Raw genomic sequence first — 21,006 nt, 5'->3', positions numbered from 1 at the left:
TTACACCATAACGCATTCACCTTGCAAACAAGAGATACTCAAAGTATCTGTTAAACTTGATATGTCAATTGTATAGGTTCATTTAAGGCAAAAGACAAAATAAAACAAGAATTTACACGAGAGGTAAATTTTACCTCAATTTAAAGAATTTTAGCAAAATAACTCTCCAACAAACGACCCAGCTGCCTTGTGAGGTAATGAGAATTACACAAATATTGAAACTCTCAAAAGCCCCTCCCAATTCTAAAATGTTATCATTAAAATCTAATGCAAAAGTGAGTATTTTAAAATACCTAGTTCATGTCAAAAGATTTTTATAACAATTTTAATCACTGAATCTGATATCCTAACGAAATAAAACCTTTGGATACATGTTTTCAAAATAAGTACCTTAAAATCAAGAGGGGAGGGCTGGGGAGATAGCTCAGTTGGTAAAGTGCTTGCCTTACAAGCACAGGGCCCTGGGTTCGATCCCCAGCACCACAAAAAAAAAAAAAAAAAAAAAAAAAAAAAAATCAAGAGGGATTTTTTTAAACAGTATAAAACTGCACAATCCCACCCAATCAAAGCACCAATGAATTTTGGGTGGAACAGAAAATTCTAATTCTGATATTTATCTAGTCTTACAAAAATGCAAAATGTTTCCATAAAAAGACAATACAGCAGTCATTTTCCTGAAAGATATCAAGCTACATTATGAGTATAGTAATTGAAAAATGGAGCAACAGAACAGTACCCAAGAAAATAGACTACTGTACGTGTATTTAGTATATGATAAAGGAGGTATTTTCAACCAATATAGAAAGGTTGAATTATTCAGTTAAAAGGGAAAAAATAAAAGGTTAGTGTCTTTCTCACAACAGCCAGACACATGAATGACAAAATGTTGTTAAAAAAATTAGAATATACAAAATATATTCTCGGTGAGAGGCAAAAAAACTCAGAAACCAACATAAGACTGAAAAGTGAAAGACATTACCAAAAAACTGTATGATAAAAGACACTCTAAGTAAAATTAAAAGACACACTAACACTGCAAAAAATGTTTTATATACAGAAATAAAAAGTATCTGTGTGTGGATACATGCGCATGTTCTGTGTGTAGTTAGGGAGAATAAAATAGGTATTACTGTTCTCAAAGTGATTCAGGAAATTAATGTATCAAAAATACTGAGAAAAGCATGAAGAAGGAGATAGGAGGACAGCAGTTAATGAAATAAAGACAGAGGGTTTAAATGCAGGTTTGTTTAAAGAATGGTTAGAAATCTTCACCTCCCTTTCCTGCTTTCCTCTGGGATTCAGAAACTAGGTTTGCATTCCCCAGGCAGTTCAGACGATCATCTTCTGAAAAAACTGCTTGGGTCTGGAATAAGACCAACATGGGGCTACCCCCCAAAAACAGTGGCCACTCGATCAACCTACTCTGAAGCCTTCCAGGCCAGCAGTCAATGTCCCATTCAAAACACACAAACCTTCCATATAGCTTATTAATCTAATTTTTCACATCAGAAATTCAGATCAGAAATGGAACCACCATCTGTCCCAGGTATCCCACTCCTCAGTATATACCCAAATGACTTAAAATCAGCATATTACAGTGATGCAGCCACATCAATGTTTATAGCACCTAAATTCACAATATGGCTAAACTATGGAACCCACCTAGGTACCCTTCAAAAAAGAGGAATAGATAAAGAAAATGTGGTATGAATATACAATGGAATATTAGCCATAAAGAAGAATGAAATTATGGCATTTGCAGCCAAATGGATGGAACTGGAGACTATAAATAAGCCAATCCCCAAAAACCAAAGGTCAAATGTTCTCTCTAACATGCAATGTTAACACACAATAAGGGGGTGGTGGGAAGTCAGAAGGGAAGAATAGAAGTTTACTGGATTAGACAAAGGGGAATGAAGGGAAGAGAGAAGAATGGGAATATGAAAGACAGTAGAATGAACCAGACATTACTTTCCCACATTCATATATAGTATACCAAGATATATTATATATTACTATATATTATATATACTATATATATTATATATATAGTATATCTATGTTCATATATAGGATACTAATTCGAACAATCTATACTCCATGTACATATGTTAAAATACACTCTACTATCATGTATATGTAAAAAGAACAACAAAAAGAACACAGAAAGCCAGATCAGCCATTTTATTTTACAATAAATGAACATAAGAATTTTAGAAGAAATAGTGCTGAGACATAGAAATAGGTTATCCTTAATATCCTCAAAGAAATAATAAAAAGATATTCAGATGTGAAACAAAAATAGGAGGCTATAAGAAAAGGAACTTTCAGGGTCTGGGTTGTTGCTCAATGGTAGGGCACTCGCCTAGCATGTGTGAAGCACTGGGTTTGATTTTCAGTACCACATATAAAGAAAAAAATAAAGGTTCATCAACATGTTAAAAAAAAAAAAAAAGGATCATTCAAAGAGCAAGATATTTGGATATTAAAAATCTAGGGCTGGGAATGTATCTCAGTTGGTAGAGTGCTTGCCTCGTAAGCACAAGGCCCTGGGTTCAATCCCCAGCACAACAACAAAAAAAAAAAAAAAAGAAAAGAAAAGAAATCTAATACAAGGATCAAGGAAATATAAGACTTCTAATATCTATTAAAAACAGAAAACCAAGGGAAGAAAATTCAGAAGTATATCCACAACAGTAACATTTCTAAGAACAGAAGGAATGAGCATCCCCAATTTTAAAAACAAAGAAAACCAATGAGTAAGCACAATGAATGAGAAAAAGAAAATCCATACCAAAGCATATCATTATAAAATTATGTTTATATCAAAAACAAAGAAAACATACTAAAACATTCCATGGAAAAAGCTAAGTAATAAAAGAATCCCAAAAAGCAGTATCACACTTCTCAAAAGCAGCATTATAAGCTATATATATATGTAAGAATGGAGAGTGGGCTAGGGTTGTGGCTCAGTGGTATGGGCTTGCCTAGCATGTGTGAGGCACTGGGTTTGATTCTCAGCACCACATATAAATAAATGAATAAAATAAAAGTCCAACAACTAAAAAATATATATTAAAAAAAATGGAGAGTACCTTCAAAGTTTTTTTTTTTTATTGTAAACAAATGGGATACATGTTGTTTCTCTGTTTGTACATGGAGTAAAGGCATACCATTTGTATAATCATAAATTTACATAGGGTAATGGTGTTTGATTCATTCTGTTATTTTTTCCCTTCCCCCCACCCCTCCCACCCCTCTTTTCCCTCTATACAGTCCTACCTTCCTCCATTCTTGCCCCCCTCCCTAACCCTAACTCTAACCCTAACACTAACCCCTCCCACCCCCCATTATGTGTCATCATCCACTTATCAGCAAGATCACTTGTCCTTTGGTTTTTTGAGATTGGCTTATCTCACTTAGCATCCATTTGCCTGCAAATGCCATAATTTTATCATTCTTTATGGTTGAGTAATATTCCATTGTAACCTTCAAAGTTTTAAGAAAAATGACTCTTGATCCCAACTTCTATACCCTAATGGATCTTAATTATTCCAAGTATCCTTTTATTAAGAAGTTATAGAAAAAAATAAAGTTATAGGATATACTCCTGAAAGTGTAGTGCATAAGTCAAGGAAGAGTGGGACCTAATAAACTCCAATAAACAAGGCATGAAATTCAGGAGTAAGGTAAAGATATCTCCGAGAATCATTGCAAGGAAATCCCAAGATTAACTACTATACAGCAGAACTAGGAGAGCAACCAGCTTAAGTTGCAGAAGGGTAAGGGCAAAAAAAAATTGCAATTACAGATTATCTCATAGGTCTCTCTGCAAAGCTAGACATAAAGCCTTTTATTAGACAAATGAGAAAAATCAGAGGGAGAAGTAATTAACTCTAGGAAAAACAAAAGGCTATAAAATATTAAGAACGATATGATGGAAAATATTTATAAATCCAGAATGAGTAAAACACATATACAAATACAAACATAGGAAAAAATTAGCTAAATTCTCAACTACCATAACACACATCTGTCTACAATAAAGATAGAAAGCAGTATAGAGCCACTCTTATATATATAATGAAAATTTCAGAAGAATCAGTTAATATTTGAAGGAAGACAAAGGGACTGACTACTTTTTGTTATGAGTAGTTTAACAGTGGTTAAATAGTTCAACTATATCAACATAGCTTTTTTGAAAACAAAACAAAAAAATACGTTAACAAATTCCTGTAATCAATAACAAAGACATAATTAATGGGCAAGTAAGCAACAGAGCTGCAAATGAAGCTAAATAAATATGGGCAAGTAAGCAACAGAGCTGCAAATGAAGCTACATAGTAAGAGTTCTTGCCTTGCCAATACAAGGCCCTGGTTCCACCAGAGTACCAGTAACACAGATTTAAAAAAATAAGATGATGATAAACTGATATAGAAATCTAGATATACACAAATTACAACAAAGAGGAGAAGAAAAATAAACAAAAAAGGTGATATGGCTATGGGTAGGGGAAAAGACTAATTTTATGCACGAAGTTTAAAACTAATACCATTTTTTTTAAAACTAATACCATTTTTGAGGAACATTTGATAAAACTTATCTGTATATTCCCTTTGACCAAAGTTCCTCCTCTAGTAGTTCACTCTACAAAAATAATGACTTTATAAAAATGTTCACTACAGCACTGATTTTTCTTACAAATACAGTATTTTGATATCATAAAATATTTTTGTAACATTTAAAATTATATGGTAGGAAGAATTCCAAAACATTCTGTTAAATAATAAAATAAGTCAAAGAACAATATGCAAAATACACATACAAATATGTATACTACATATATCTGAAAACACATACATCAAGTCATTAACCATGAGGGAAGTGGAATTAGAGACATAAGGGGAAACGGAATGGAAGAGGGCTTTATAATCTGCATTTTAAAAAATAAGCATAAATTTATTACATGTATCTATTTTATTAAGTAGTGGGAAAGACGCACAAAAGTTAAACTTTCAAGTTAACATTCATGAACAGTTCTATTATCAATATCAAAATTCTTAAATTTATATCTTCAAATACAATTGAATATCAATGTCTCACATACCCTCTTATGGTACTGTTTGTCTCAGGATCACCTGGGTCCAATGTTTCTTTTAAGAAGTTTATATAATGAATCCAAAGGTCAACACTAAGAGGTATTGCCTGAAGCCCCCGGCGATACACCTAAGAAGAAAACAAGAAACTGTACTTCAAGTATTTAATTATTTCTTAACAGAGAGGCAACACTGTGTTATCCGGTGAACCTTAGAAATACTAATTACTGGAATTTTGTTTAAATAATCTACCATTACCATTTGGGTGGAGGTTGGATAGAACATGGCAATGTTCTGATCCCCACGTGCAGAGTCTTGATCTTCAAAGCGCAGCAGTCCCTGCATTCTGACCGGGTTGTGTGGGCAGGCTTTGGGTTACAGACCATAGGGCACAGACCCATTAGAGCATCAATGACAGCGTCTGACCAAAAATGCAATAAGACGTAGCAAATGTGACTAGCAAACCAACTATATTGTTTGGAAAATGAGAAATAAATGTAAGTGAGAGAAAAGCCCTGCCCTACTTGTTAAGCTGCAGTGTAATACAGAGGCTTGCACTGCAAAGCTTGACAAACTGTAGAGGTTTAACGCACCTGCCAACAAAGAGAGAAAATATTAGCTACAAATGCCACAAGAGTGACAAATGCAAATAAAATACCCTATAAAAATTGTTTGACCATAAATGGTAGGTACTGCCAGCCAAAAAAAAAAAAAAAAAAAAAAAAAGTCTGCTTTTGTTATTAACTGGCTTACAGTACCTAATGGAATCAACTTTATTCAGTGATGTACGCACCTCATCTGATTGCTTAATGTTGTCATGTCGCTTTTCAAGGTCTGCATACTTTTTCCAGTAACCATAGCAATACGGATAGTGTATGAAAAATTTGTCAAATGCTTTCCTGGCAGCCATCAAGTGATTCTGATAAAAATAAAACAAGGCATTTAAATATCTTGAAGTTTCTGTCAAAAAGGAAAAAAAAAAAAAAAAGTAACTTTGTCAATTAGCAAAGATAACTTTTTATGATGGTGCTTTGGTATAGAACCCATGGCCTCAAGCGTTCTAGGCAACCACTCTACCCTGAGCTATATTCCCATCCCCTTAAAGTAACTTTTTATTTCAGGAATTTTATACACACATATATATATATAAGAACACCATCATTGCACATTAGGCTTTTTTAACTATACTAACTCTCCATAATATACAAATATGCTTTATTTTCAAAACAAAAATGGATGTATTTAATGTTATTCAAGTTAATCTGAAAATTATTTATTTTTTGTGATTCTGAGAACTAAACCCAGGAACATTCTGCCTCTGAGCTATACACCCTCAGTTATTTTTAAAATTTTTTTATTTTTATTTTAAGACAGGGTCTTACTAAATTGCCAAGGCTGGCCTCAAACTTGTGATCATCCTGCCTCAATCTCCTTAGTCACTGGGATAGAGGCATGTGCCACCAAGCCTGCCCTGAACATTTTTTTTTAAATCAACTTTAATTACAAAACAGTAAGGTCTAAACGGATATTATTTAATTAATATGTTCCTCTGAAACTGTTTTAATAATTACTAACCTCCTGTTCTACATACTGAAGCAAATATACCCAGCCTGTAAAATCCTGAGGATTGTTTTCTACAGTTTTCCAAAATTTTTCATATTCTGGAGGGAAATTTGTTTCCGTTTCTGTCACTGTCACTGGAAGGTCCACAGCATTTGCCATTTCACTTTCTTCTGTAGATGCGTTCACACTGGGAGAGCCATCAGGTGACTGTTCCATTTCCGTAACATTCATAATCTCAGTATTGAAATCAGCTGGATGTTCTACCGCTACCTCTGAACTGCTGCCTGTGCTGTCATTATTAGAATTTCTGTACTCATCCATGTGAGAATTTTGCATAGTTAAGTATTTTGTCTTCAGTTAATAATCTGTGGAAACACACAAAAAAGGAGAAACATCTTCCAAATGCTAATAAAATTATTTGGCATCAACACCAACTTTTCTTGACTGGCAATTGAACCCAGGGGCACTGTATCACTGAGTCACATCCCCAGTCCTATTTTATATTTTATTAGAGACAGGGTCTCACTGAGTTGCGTAGTGCCTCACTAAGTTGCTGAGGCTGACTTTGAACTCAGGATCCTCCTGCTTCAGCTTCTGGAGCTGCTGGGACTATAGACGTGCATCATCACACATGGCTTCAACACCACCTTTTAAAGCCCTATTTACTATTAAGAAAATACAGTAATTTGAATCTTGATCAAATTAATTCTTTTGTCTGCAAATAATAGAAAATCTATGTATTGATGACAGTGTAAGCCAAAAGAAATTTATTTTCTCACAAAACAGAAGGCTTAGCAGCTGGATGATGTTCAAATTCAAGGTAGGACGAAAGTTAACAGATGAACTACATTAGTTACAACTGTTTCTTTTTAATCAGAAAAATCAAAAGCTTTCCCAGAGAATTTTTTTTTTCAGTTTCACTATTCCTTATACAGGATTAGTATATTGATACCCTTGCCGCATCTATTTCCTGCCAGTCCGTAATTTGACAAGGTTCTGTAGGAATAGAGGACTCAACACTTGACACGGTCTGTTGATCGTCCTCCCTCTTGGGGGCCATAGGCGTGGCATATCTCCATGTGTAGTTGCTTTTTAATATTAATTATCAATATATCATTAGAAACTTATTGGAAAAACATTGGGAAGGTATTACTGTATTAGGACACAAAATAGTACACAATAAAAATTTAACAGTAATACATAGATAATATATATGAAAATAAACAATTGTAGCTGTGCTCAAAAAGGAGACTATGATTACTTTAGTGTAATAATTTCTCAATATAGATGGATAAAGAGGCATTCCTCTGAGCTTGGATGCGGTGTTTAGCCTTTGTTTCTTTTCTAGTTTTAATAGTTGATTCTAGAGATACTTTACATAATAAAAATATTTGTTAGTCATAAATATAATTTGTGTTTTTCCTATGTTTAGTCTAATTCTTTGAGAATCAGAATAAGAGTGTAGTCTACCATTATATGAAATAAAATAGATTAAATATTAACTATAAGTTGATTTCTTTTCCCCTTAATAATAGTAAAAACTTTTCACTGTTAAATTTGTTTTTGCTATGTTTAGTCTAATTCTTTGAGAATCAGAATAAGATTATAGTCTACCATTATATGAAATAAAATAAACTAATATTTAACTATAAGTTGATTTCTTTTCCCCTTAATAATAGTAAAAACTTTTCACTGTTAAACACTGGAGTTCATGGTAGGGATGGTTTCTCAGAAAATCTAGTGATGTGTTCTGAAGGTTGAAGGCTGGCAGATCATGGTGCCCTCGGTTTAGCTAGAAGGCAAGTTTATTTTTATTTAGCTGGGAGACAAGGTTGTTTTAATCTAGCTGGGAAATAAGGTTGTTTTGGTCTGGGCTGTCATACGGAGAAAATGTGTACTTTGAGAAGAAGCATAGATAGTACTTTTGAAGGTTTTTCTTATTCTAAACTAACCATAAAATGATATAATCATTACTGAAGAAAAATATCTATGAAAAGGTTGGCCGAAAAAATAAAAACAGATTCAGCCACAGAACACTTGGTGTCTCTGTGTGCTGTTTCTCCATCGCGCCAACGCCTCCCATCCACCTAGGACCCCAGACCACTGCTAAGGCTAGACCCTGGCATTCCCTGAACAAAATTAATGTTTTATTTGTAAGAGAGATGGTGAGAGGGGATAATGGATAGGTAACAAAGTTCCTTCAAATGACATGCACTGTTTTTGTCATTATCCTCTCAAATCCAATCTAAACTTATAATGTGACCCAGAAGTTCTACTGCACAGTTTACCTGTGGTAAGGATTATTTAGAGAACTTGAAAGTAGTACAAGTTTCTGGGCCATACCTTAGAATTAAAGTCAAGGAATCTATATTTGTTTTAAACACCTTTAGTTGACTTCCATGGGAAGTCAGACTTGAAAATTTCTGTAGAATGTAATGATACCCTGATTTTTAAAGTAGTTATAAAATTGCAAAAAGAAAGCAAAACAAAACAAAAACAAAAAAATAAAATAAAAATAATCCCTGAAGCCAACCATTCTGTAGCTGGATTTTCTTTAAAATGGCAAAATCACTTTCTTTCCCTAATTAAAAAATTGCAGATAAGCCAAACGAACACAACACTCATCCAAATTTTGTAAGGAAAACAACTGTTAACACCAAATTTTTTATTATATTTTATTTATTGGTGTAAATTCTGACAGATTGTGTGTGTATGAATATAGTGTGTGTGCATATGATATCATCAATACAGATATTAGACTACCAGAAAAATAAGTTCCCTTCTACTTGGATGAGTTTGATTAATGTCATGAACTTTTTCAAAGTTAAAACCACTTTAGGTCCTATGAAAAGACAAATTTCTAAATTTATTTTTCCCTTTTCTCTCTCCTTCAAAAAAAAGGCACATTTAAAGATCAATTTTTCATATGCAAGTTACTAGTTTGTGGTTAATTTCATAGTTCAGTTTAAGAGAAAAGAAAACTGCTTGTTGATACACTATTGGGTGGGGGGCGGTGTGGTACTGAGGACTAAACCCAGGGGCACTATACCACTGAGCTACATCACATCCTTTTCCATTTTGAGACATTAGATTTCCTATGTGGCCTGGGAACTTGCAATTTTCCTGCCTCAGCCCCAAAATAGCTGAGATTACAGGGGTGTGCCACCTGCACCTGGCAGTTGACAAATTCTGAGTCATTTATCACCTAACCTATTCTAATTGAATATTTAAGTGGGATATGTAGGGGTTTTTTTTCTTTGAATCAGCAAATTTACCACACCCTTGCATCATGAAAGAATCCATACATTGCAATTACTTGTTGTGAAAGAATTAAGAACATCAGTCTTACCCTTAGGGAAATCATTTTGATGATTACTTCATAAATCACAGGGCCAAAAGAAAAAAATACACTTATTTTTAAAACTATTCCAAGTCAATTATTAGTACTGGTTTATTCTTAAAGAATAGGAAAAAGGAGAGTTATTGTTATAGGTATAAAATTTCAGTTTACAAGATGAGAAACTTCCCTGAGATGTTTCCCAATCATGCGCATATACTTGACAATACTAACTGTACACTTAAAAATGGTAAACATTATAAATTTGAGCTTAACTTTCCCCCATGCCTTTGGCATGTAACAAATTGTTCTTTTTCCTGATTTAAGGGGAAAAATTATAAATTCTGTTATGTGATTTTACCAAAATTATAAAAAGGAAAACATTATAAATTATAACCAAATTAGGAAATATAATGTACAAAAAGGAACTAAAATTTTGCTTCATTTATTAAATTTTAAATAAGCAGGAAATTAATAATATTAATAATTAATAATATTAATATTTAAATAAGCAGGAAATCACTGACCTGAGGTTGTCTCAGTATGTTGAGTTCCTATACAACAAACTGCAGTCTAACTTCAGCATATAAACAAATGGAAACCTAACTTAGAAGTCTAATTTTTCTTAACAGAGAGCTGAGTCACAGCCAATCATAAGCAGCAGAGCTTCTGCCAATCACAGGCAGCCAACTAATCACACTATATCCAAATAAGGAAACCACCTAGATATAATCAATCAAGCTATTTCCGTGATTACTTCTGTATTCTGTCTATAAATACTTACTGTCCAGTGGTACAGACCAGAGCCTGTGAACTTCTGATTTACAAATTGTCCTTTCCTCAAAAAACTGTTAAATTTTCAAAAGTTTTTCTTTGAATACATCATAAGACGTACACTATAGTTCCAAATATAAAGTACAGTATAATAAATATCAGATAGCAACCAGGGTGTGATCTCCTACATGTCCAGTTACTCAAGAGGCTGAGAGAAGAGGATCACAAGTTTGAGGTCAGTCTCACCAACTTGCAAGACCCTCAGCAACTTAGGGAAACCCTGTCTCAAAGAGTAAAAAGGACTGGAGATGTAGGTCAGTAGTAAACATCCCTGGTACCAAAATTTTCCAGTACCCAAAAAAATTTTTTAAAAAAGTGTTTGTGTGTGTGTGTGTGTGTGTGTGTGTACCTATGAAAGAAAAAGGGGAAGTAAAGTGAATCTTCTCTCTCTCCCTTAATAGCTGTGTGATCTCAGGTTAGTTTTTTATTTTCTCACTTATAAAGGGGACTAATAAAACTTACATTACCTGCTTCAGACGTTTGTTAAGAACATCAGATGAAATAAAAAACAGGAAATTCTTATAAAACTATAAATTCACATAAATGAAAGCATCACAGCAAAACACTGTAATTCCTTGGGAAGTACCACCCCAATAAGATTTTATTTTTTAAAATAACTAAGGAAAATAAAAATGACCCTCATGATGCACTTCATTTTTTTACACTAAAAATTTTAATAGGAAAAAAAGCTATCAATTTTGAAACTGGTAGTGAGCACAGAGTTTATCTGGAGGCATATCTTATTTCCAATTTTTTTTTTTTTTGCTAGAAAACAACTAGAAATTTAGTTCTTAAACTAAACATATAATACTTTTCTCTTATGTTCCTAATATAATTCTTATCAATTTGGGGTTAAATTCACATTCAGTTTTACATTAGTTATGTTTCTGTAAATACTTTTTTTTTTTTTTTTTTTTGCGGTGCTGGGGATCAAACCCAGGGCCTTGATGCTTGCAAGACAAGCACTCTACCAACTGAGCTATCTCCCCAGCCCCTTCTGTAAATATTTTTAAGCTAAACTACCTGATATACTATAATTATACTTTCTTACTTCTAACCATTTAAATCTTACTATTTTCATTTGCCTCCTTGTCTTTCAAAATTGCGACCATATCCTCCAGGAGCTCCTGTAATAGTCCTTCAAAAACAATGTCATACATATTTATCAGTTCCGGGCTGGGGAGATAGCTCAGTCGGTAGAGTGCTTGCCTCACAAGCACAAGGCCCTGAGTTCGATCCCCAGCACCGCAAATAAATAAATAAATAAATAACTTCTTAAACTGATAAATAAAAACAGAAAAGTTTTACTTATGGGTACCATGTGATGTTTTGGTACATGTATACACTTTTTTTTTGGCAGGGGGTGCTGGGGATTGAATCCAGGGACTTTAGTATGCTAAATGCATACTCTACCACTAAGCTACACTCCCTGCTCTACTTGTAATATTTAAGTTTACCATATCTATTTCCTCAAGCATTTGCATTTCTTTATGGTAAAAACATTCAAAACCCTAGATATTAAGTATATAGTATGATAGCATCATCTACAGTCACCCTACTGTGCAACAGCATACCAAAACTTTTTACTCCCTAACTAAAATCTAGAAGGTCTATTTTTATTTATTTTGCAGTAGTGGGGATTGAACCCAGGGCTTTGCACATGCTAGACAAGTGTTCTACCATGAGTTACATCCCCTTCCCTAGACAACCTATTTTAATCTAGATTTTTATGATATTCAATTCTTAGAAATGTTTTAAGTTTTTTTTGTTTTGTTTTTGTTTCTGTTTTTGGTGGTGCTGGGGATTGAACCCGGGCGTGCATTCAAGGCAAGTACTCTATCAACTAAACTATATTCCCAGCCCATGTTTTATGTTTTTTGATAAACTATCCCCACTTCATTTATTTCTCTGTTACCTGTTTGATGAACTCATATTATTTAGACGTTGAACCTCCTGAATTAATCCTCTTTTTATCTTTTTAATCTTTTTTACTGATTTGACTCAGTCTACTCAAAAGATAATTCCTTACTCCTTCTACTGGATTTTTAATAATAGGCACAAAGTTAAAATTTTCCATTTCTTATTCTCTGATTCTTTTTGAGTCTTCTGTTCCTTTTTCACTAATGCAATATCTTCTGTCATTTCTCCAAAATTCACTTTAAATTTCCTCTGTTCTCAGCATTATGTGTTTCTTCTAATTGTCTTGACTGTGTTGATCTCTCAAGTACAGTGATCTTCAAACTTATACATTTCAGGAAGAAATGTTAAACATTACAAAGTTAGATGGGCTTCACAATTGCTGGATCTTGGTTCAGGATGACATTCTGCTGAGGGAATCCACTAAATATCAGTGCTATACATCTTTCCACCAGTTAAGTTTCCCCAAAGAATCTTTCAACTTTTGGGGCTGGGGAGATAGCTCAGTCGGTAGAGTGCTTGCCTTGTAAACACAAGGCCCTAGGTTTGATCCCCAGCACCCCCCCCCAAAAAAAAGATTCTTTATCTTTCAACTTAGAAAAACAGAGCAACAACAACCAGCATTCTGGGAGCAAAGATGACAAATGGGGCTTATGATCTCACCATTCCAATCCATTCCCATTCTCATTAAGACCCTTTACCCATGCCCCGCATTCCATGACATGTCAAAACATCTGATTCCATACTGTTTGAACAATAAACATCTAATTTTTCACTGGTTATACTGGACAAAGAAGGAAAATTCAAATGGAGTCTAAAATACTCCAGATTTTCAAATAATCTTATTCAATTATATTCAGCACTGTCATCTTCAGAGACCATAGTTAGAAATAATTCTTTTTAAAGGAATTTGGAAAAATCAATATGAACAAGGGTGTTCAACTGATGCACTTTCTCTCTTTTTAAAAATATTTAGTGGTAAATGGATACAATACCTTTATTTATTTTTATGTGGTGCTGAGGATCAAACCTAGTGCCTCATACATGCCAGGTAAGCACTCTACCACTGAGCCACAACCCCAGCCCCTGAAGCACTTTTTCTAAGAAAATAACCATCGGCTGATATACTATGCAGTCCAATACTAGTATTACAATGGAAAGTACTAATTTTTCATAATGATCTAGTTGACACAATAGCCAACTAGATCTCTACATTCTCTATCCCCTTAAAATTTCTTATACCTTAGGTAGTAAACCTATTATACCAGTCTCCCAAAACTCTCAATTTATAATCTTTCCTCCTTTTGGCTCTCCAAGTATTTGTTAGTATCTTTCTTGTGATACTTGCAACAACAGTTGAAATACATAATCATTGTGTTTCTATACTCTCAAAATTTCTTCAGACCATAAGCAATCAAGTGTGACTTCCTCATTTTTCCTACTACCAAATTTCAACTCTTAATGCATCTGAAACTTCTTTATCACAATGGATAAAGGTCTCTCTGCTTCTACCAAAAGCCAATATCAGAACTTAGGACTTAAAACTTCTCCCACCCACCTTCAAGAATTTTATTTTTTAATTTATCTCCACTTTCCCATTCTTATCAGTCCCTCTTGGTGCATTAGGTTACTTATATTAGCATTAAAAAATAAATATCCCTCATCTTTCATATGTAATAATATATAGGTATACACACATTGTAACTAAAAAAATTACCAAAAGGTAACCTTGTGTATTCAATTTACACTTCAATTTAGATTCAAATTCACAATTTCCTAGTTTATAGATCCAGGTGGACACTTTTCATTCATATTTCTACTCTTCAGTGTTCAACAGAAATATGACTTCTTATTCAACTCTCGATTTTTGTTGTTGTTGTTGTTGTTGTTGTTGTTGTTGCAGTACTGGGGATTAAACCCAGGGCCTTCCACACACTAGGCAGGTGCTCTATCACTAAGCTACATCCCTGCCCTTTTATTTTGAGACAGAAACTTACTAAATTGCACAGGCTGATCTCCAACTTGTGATCCTCCTGCCTGAGCCTCCTAAGCAGTTGGGTAGCCAGGATATCAGTTACTCACCACCATGCCTAGCTTTCTTTTCTGACTCATCATATTCGCCTGGTTTTCCTCCTGTCTTGGGTGCTCTTTTTCTGAAGACTCTTTTCTTCTCACAGTCCCTACCAGGTGCAGTGGCATATGCCTGTAATCCCAGAGAACTGGGAGACTAAGGCAGGAGGATCACAAATTCACAGTCAACCTCAGCAACTTAGTGAGGCCCTAAGCAACTTAACAAGACCCTGTCTCAGAATAAAATATAAAAAGGGCTGGGGATGTGGCTTAGTGGTTAAGCACTCTGGGGTTCAATCCCTGCTGGGGTGGGGGGTCATGGCGGGGGTATTAGTAACTCCCAAGGTTTTGTCCTCAGTCCTCTCCTTGCTCAAATCAACACTCTCCCTGGGCGGATCACATTCTCCTCTTTGATATACTTTCTTCACTTAGCTTCCAGATCATACCACATCCTGATAGTACACATACCTCACTATCACTTCTCCTGATTGGCAATCTCCTGAGATGAAGCGGGTGCTCTTCTTCTTGACCTTTAATGTTGGAGTTCCCAAGGAATCAGTCTTTGGTCATCTAACTCCATTAACTCTCAATCTTACATGGCCTAAGATATAAGTATATGCTGACTCCCAAGTGTTTATTTCCAGCCTATGCCTCTTTTCCAAACTCCGGTCATATATCTAACTGCCTACCTACACATCACCAGCATATATAGAATCATTTCAAATATTAAATGCCCCAAGTTTATTCCTGATCTGTCCCCCAAAATTTGCTCTACCCACTTTCCCTATCTTCAACGACAGAAAAGTCCTCCTTCCCCCTGCTTAGGTCAAAAAATCTTGGAATCATCCTTGCCTCTTTTTATTGCACCCAATCAATCTGTTAGGGAATCTTTCAAATATCCTTAGAATTCCATTTCTTTTTTCTATTAAAATCTTTTTTTATTTTTACAGACTGCATTTTGATTCATTGTACACAAATGATATACAACTTTTCATTTCTATGGTTGTACACAATGTGGATTCACACCATTCATATAATCATACATTTACATAAGGTTATAACTGTCTCATTCTACTATCTTTCTGTCCCCCACCCCCTCCCACCCCATTTTCTTCTACACCATTCAAAGTTCTTTCATTCTTCTATTACCCTGCCACCCCCTCCACCTATCTGGGAAACATTCAGCCTTTGGTTTTTTGGGCTTGGCCTATTTCACTTAGCATGATATTTTCCAACTTCATCCTTTACTAGCAAATGCCATAATTTTATTCTTCTTTATGGCTGAATAATATTCCATTGTGTATATATATCACAGTTTCTTTATCCATTTGTCAACTGAAGGGCATCTAGGTTGGTTCCACAATCTAGCTATTGTGAGAATCCCATTTCTTGTAATCCTTTTTCATGCCACCTGTCCCTCAGCTATAATACTTTTATAGACTTCTATAACCTTTTTTGGACCTCCTGCTTTTTCTCTTGCTCCACCCCCATTCTTAAACTCCCTGTGTTCAGTCTATTCACAATACAGCAGTTAGTTATGTTTAAAAAATGTAAATCAGGGGGTTGGGGATATAGCTCAGTTGGTAGAGTGCTTGCTTCACAAACACAAGGCCCTGGATTCAATCCTCAGAACCGCAAAAAAAAAAAAAAAGAAAGAAAAAAAATTAATCAGGGGCTGGGGATGTAGCTCAGGGGCAGAGTGCTTGCCTAGCAAGTGTGAGGTCCTGGGTTCAATCCTCAGCACCACATAAAAATAAAACATAAAATAAAGGCATGCTGTCCATTTACAACTACAAAAAAAAAAAAAAAAAAAAAGTAAATCAGACTCATTCTACTGCTCCATCTCACAAAGTAAAAGTCAATATCCTTCAGTGGTCTGCTGCCCTGTAATACCTCTTTGACTTCATCTTCTACTCACACCCTCTCAGTTCCTGCCATACTGACATCTTGTGTCTCTCAGAGTCCATACTCTAGACACTTAAAGCCTTTGCACTGCTGTTCCCTCTGCCCAGAGAAAATGCCCCATACCAACACAGCTGTCTTCCTCATCTCCTTTAACACTTTGCTAAAATGTCATCTTCTCAATGAGGTCTATTTGGGTCACCCTATTTAAAGTTGTAACTTGTTCCCATCTGCAGCACTCTGCTATACTTTTATTCATAGAATTTACTATATTCCAAATAGTGAATAATTTATTTAGTAGACCCTACTATGACCCCAGTGTAAGAATTAACTGGCTCCTTTTTAGTCACACTATTATTGATACAATTTATATATCCATTACCTCCCAACTGTAACTTTCAAACTGCAGATTGCTTTATACCAGTTTAAAAAAAAAAAAAAAAGAATAGAAAAAAATTTTATCATAATGCTTTGCATAAAGATATGGAAAAATCATAATGTTTCATGACTTTTTTTTTTTTTTTTTTTTGCAGTGCTGGGAATCGAACCTAGGGCCTTGTGCTTGCAAGGCAAGCACTCTACCGACTGAGCTATCTCCCCAGCCCTATGTTTCATGACATTTTAACACAATTATACACACATGCACAAAATTCAACTACTGTATATTGACTTGCACACATAAGACACTATTTTTGAATGAGTGAATGAAGGCAGGCATGTCATCAGGCAGGTACTGCCACAATTTCAATTACTAGTTATCAATAATAATACTAAAAGATGCTATTTAGTGATCAAATATTTTGTTAAATGCCATTTTCCCACTTTTAAGGATGGAGAAACTAAAATTTATTAAAGTAAAACAACCTAACCAAGTTTATATGGGTTGGAAAGAACAGAGTGAGGATTCAACCCCATTCTAACACCAAAAACTCTTTGCCTTTTCTCTACTAACTTTTGTAGGAACATCCACGCCCACTCCCAGTTCCACTGTTTTGGGATCTTAGTGTAGGCTGCCCCTTCTATATGAAATGCTCTTCCAACCCTCTACTCCACTCTCACACTATCATTTAGTGCCTTCCAACTAACTAAAGCCTATTCATTCTTCTGAGTAAAGTTTAAATATCACTTTCTGAAACGTATTCCCATATTCCCCAAATAAGTTAGGTTGTCCCTAGGGACAATCCCACAGCATTCGTTTTCTCTGTAGCACATACCACAATTGTGATACTTGTTCATTGTTTACCTTCACTACTAAATTACAAATTTCTTGATGGTAAGGGCAAGACCTACCATATATACAGATATAGTACACCTTGAGGTCTAGTACACCATAATTAACTGACAAATAAGCAATTAACACCAGAGTCCTTACCCATACTAAAACCTGGCATATTACTTTCACAACCAAATGGAAAGTGGCAGGTGCTTGGTGGTTGGAGGACAACACACCTGAAAGAACCAGTCTCCCTACTTACTAAGGAATTTTTAACAAGTTATTTAATCTTTTAAAGTCTCATTCACAAAATAATCACACATAGCTTGATATAAAAATTAAATATCTCCTCCTTTTCATTAGTACTAATATTTCAGTTTAAGTGGCAGATTGTATCAAACCAGTTTCCAATTTTAAATGCAAAACAAATAGAAAAAAATCAGAATGTATAAACACACATTAAGGGCATATTGTGAAATGCATACTTCAACTATTGATTACAGAGTTGTAATGTCACATGTATAACTTTATGTGGGCTGCAGTCAAAAAATTGAAAACATTGCTGGACTGTTGCTACAGAAAAACAAATATTACTAGAACATTTAAATTCAATGAGAAAAGAATCTTGATTTATTCACTGTTGTGTTCCTAGAACCTACAATAGTGGCTGGTGTGTAACAGCACAATATCTCTGAACAAATAAGTGATCTATCCAGTTCTAAATTAACTTTCCAAACATATTAATCTAACAATATTCTTCCTCACTGCCATTTCCAGAGCACATTACATTCTTCATGCCTATGCCTTGGCACATGTATTTCCCCGGACTAAAAAGACTCCTTTTCTCAACTCACCAAACCAATTGATATCTTTTTTCTAACTACATTATACTTTCTTAAAAAATCATGTAAGTGTATGATTATATGAATGGTGTGAATCTACATTGTATACAACCCTAGAAATGAAAAGTTGTACCCCACTTGTGTATGATGAATCAAAATGCAGGCTGTACAAATAAAAAATTTAAATAAAAAATAATAAAGTCATATAAGTATGAAGTACAGAAGAAAACATGACAAATTACAAAATATTCAGAACACATATACATAAAAAAGTTGTTTTACCCACAACTATTAACATAGCACAGAAGGTTCTGTTCTTTCGCTTGAAAATAACAAACACAATTTTTATCATTTGACTTACAAATTCTTTATCTTAAATATTCAACTATATTACCAAATATTCTGAGACTAAAAAAATTCTGCTTTTCTATGCTCATTTCAAATACCTCATACACCTACTAATTAGCCATCTCTAGTCAACCCCTAATTATTTCAGAGTTCACAATCTAAAAACCAGTGGTCTTTAGTATAACCTCTTTCAGTCACTTTACTCTACCAGAGAGAGAAGAGTGAAGTTCCAACTTTTTCAACATTAAAATGAGGTTATAAACCTGAAGGAAGGAGGAAACCTGATAGTAGTTGCTTGGGTTTTTTTGTTTTTCCAAACCATTTAAAACTCTCACAGAGCCCAAAACACTTAAGTTCCAACACAAGCTTCATAGTCCCCTGTATAAGACATTTTCTTAAACTTCACCCTTTCCAGCTGTAAATTTTAAAGTATTTCTGAACAGATTAAATCAGTTACCAAATACTGAGCTCTCAAATACGAAGACCTCATGAATACTAAATTTAAAAATAACATCTGAATTGGCATAAAATTATATGGTATTACAGCATCATCAACAATACATTAAGTAACTTCAAGAATTATTTATTAACTTAAAGATGTGATTTTGGAGCGAGGAACACACCAGTGCTGGTCTCTGATTACGAAAGGTAAAAGGACTCAGATTCCTTTACAAGATACTACTAGGATTTTTCGTGCCTAGTTTTTGTTTCTATCCTATCCTGCCAAAAGCTCCGACTGATCTTTGGGGTGCTTGTGACTCAGGATCCCAAAACTGTTGCATCTGCAGTTAGAACGCGGAACGCACCCTACAAGGCACCCAATTGCTTTAGTAACAGAAGTTATGTTTCATCCTCCCAATCCTCCGCGGCTCCAAAGAGCCCCCTCCGGGCTTCCCGGCCACGCTGGGGGAAGCGAGGGCTTCAGATTTATTCCCAAATCCCTTCCTCAATCCAGTGGAGGCGGCCCACATTTCCTCGCCCGATCTACTGCACCTCTCAGGAAAAACGTGCAGACTAAGAAAAGAAACCTCGCACTGCTCCACCCAACAGGTGGGACCGGAAAAGGAATGGACAACTGGGCGCCAAGCCCAAGCCAGGCCTCAAACAGGGCGGGAGAGGAGGCCGCGGGCCGGGGCGGCCTGAGGTACCTCAGGCCCCTTCCTGACCGGAGTCCCACCTCCTCCCGCCAATTCCAACGTGCCGGTTCTGGCTGACCTTAGGATAGATGCCGCTCGATGCCATAAGCCGAAACCCCGGTCAACCCTGCCGAAGATGGCACTCCCACCGCCTTGGTCCTCACAGCCGCCGCAGCAGCCACCACCAGCGCCACCGCCGCCTCCTCGAGAACGCGGTGCGCATGCGCTGGCATCGGGAGGCGAGCGGGTCACGTGGTCTCCGCGCGCAGGCCTCGCCGTCTGCGGGATCCGGGCGGCAGGACTCCCGGCCCCGCCCCCGCCGCCCGCGAAGGCTGCGCCGGGCTCTTGGGCTGTTGGGTGCTGCACTCTGGGGATTTCCCAAGCCCAAGGAGAGCGTTTAAGGGCCTCCCACACCCCGGTCTTGCAGACAGCGCCCTGAGCCCATCCCCACTCCGGAAAATAAATTATCGGTATTTTTCAGCAAATTTTCTAAGAGTTTCATATTACCCAGGCTTTTTCCTAAAAAAAATTTACCTGAAAAGAGCAGAAATTCAGCATAAAACCTCCATACCTCAAGATGGTATGGACCATCCCACCCAGGTTTCTCTGAAGATGAAACTGTCCTGGACCTCGGGGTTTGAGAAACTATTAAAATCTCTGTAAAGCTATCCTCTGGACAAAGGGGGACAGGCAGCTTTGTGTTGACATCTTAGCAGTCCTCTTCACTTGTACCTCCATCCCCACCTC

The 21,006-nt window shown here is 35.7% G+C and overlaps 1 protein-coding gene across 3 annotated transcripts in view; it reads right to left on the bottom strand.

Annotated features, from left to right (window-relative positions):
• Positions 1-20,475, bottom strand: part of Prpf39 (pre-mRNA processing factor 39) — a 30,363-nt gene extending 9,888 nt beyond the window's left edge. The window contains exons 1-4 of one of the 3 annotated variants that reach the window (XM_047538647.1): positions 20,339-20,475; positions 6,673-7,025; positions 5,891-6,016; positions 5,109-5,227 (exon numbers count right to left, since the gene is read on the bottom strand). In XM_047538647.1, the coding sequence (XP_047394603.1) occupies positions 5,109-5,227; positions 5,891-6,016; positions 6,673-6,996 (569 nt within the window). In that variant the 5' untranslated portion in view covers positions 6,997-7,025; positions 20,339-20,475. Of the gene's footprint in view, positions 1-5,108; positions 5,228-5,355; positions 5,519-5,621; positions 5,691-5,890; positions 6,019-6,672; positions 7,026-20,338 lie in introns of those variants that run through there. The other 2 variants (XM_047538648.1, XM_047538649.1) reach the window with 2 other exon arrangements.
• Positions 20,476-21,006: the final 531 nt, after the last annotated feature.

Source organism: Sciurus carolinensis, chromosome 2 (assembly GCF_902686445.1).
Source record: "Sciurus carolinensis chromosome 2, mSciCar1.2, whole genome shotgun sequence".
Classification (NCBI taxonomy): domain Eukaryota; kingdom Metazoa; phylum Chordata; class Mammalia; order Rodentia; family Sciuridae; genus Sciurus; species Sciurus carolinensis.
This window is presented reverse-complemented; position numbering and strand designations above follow the sequence as displayed.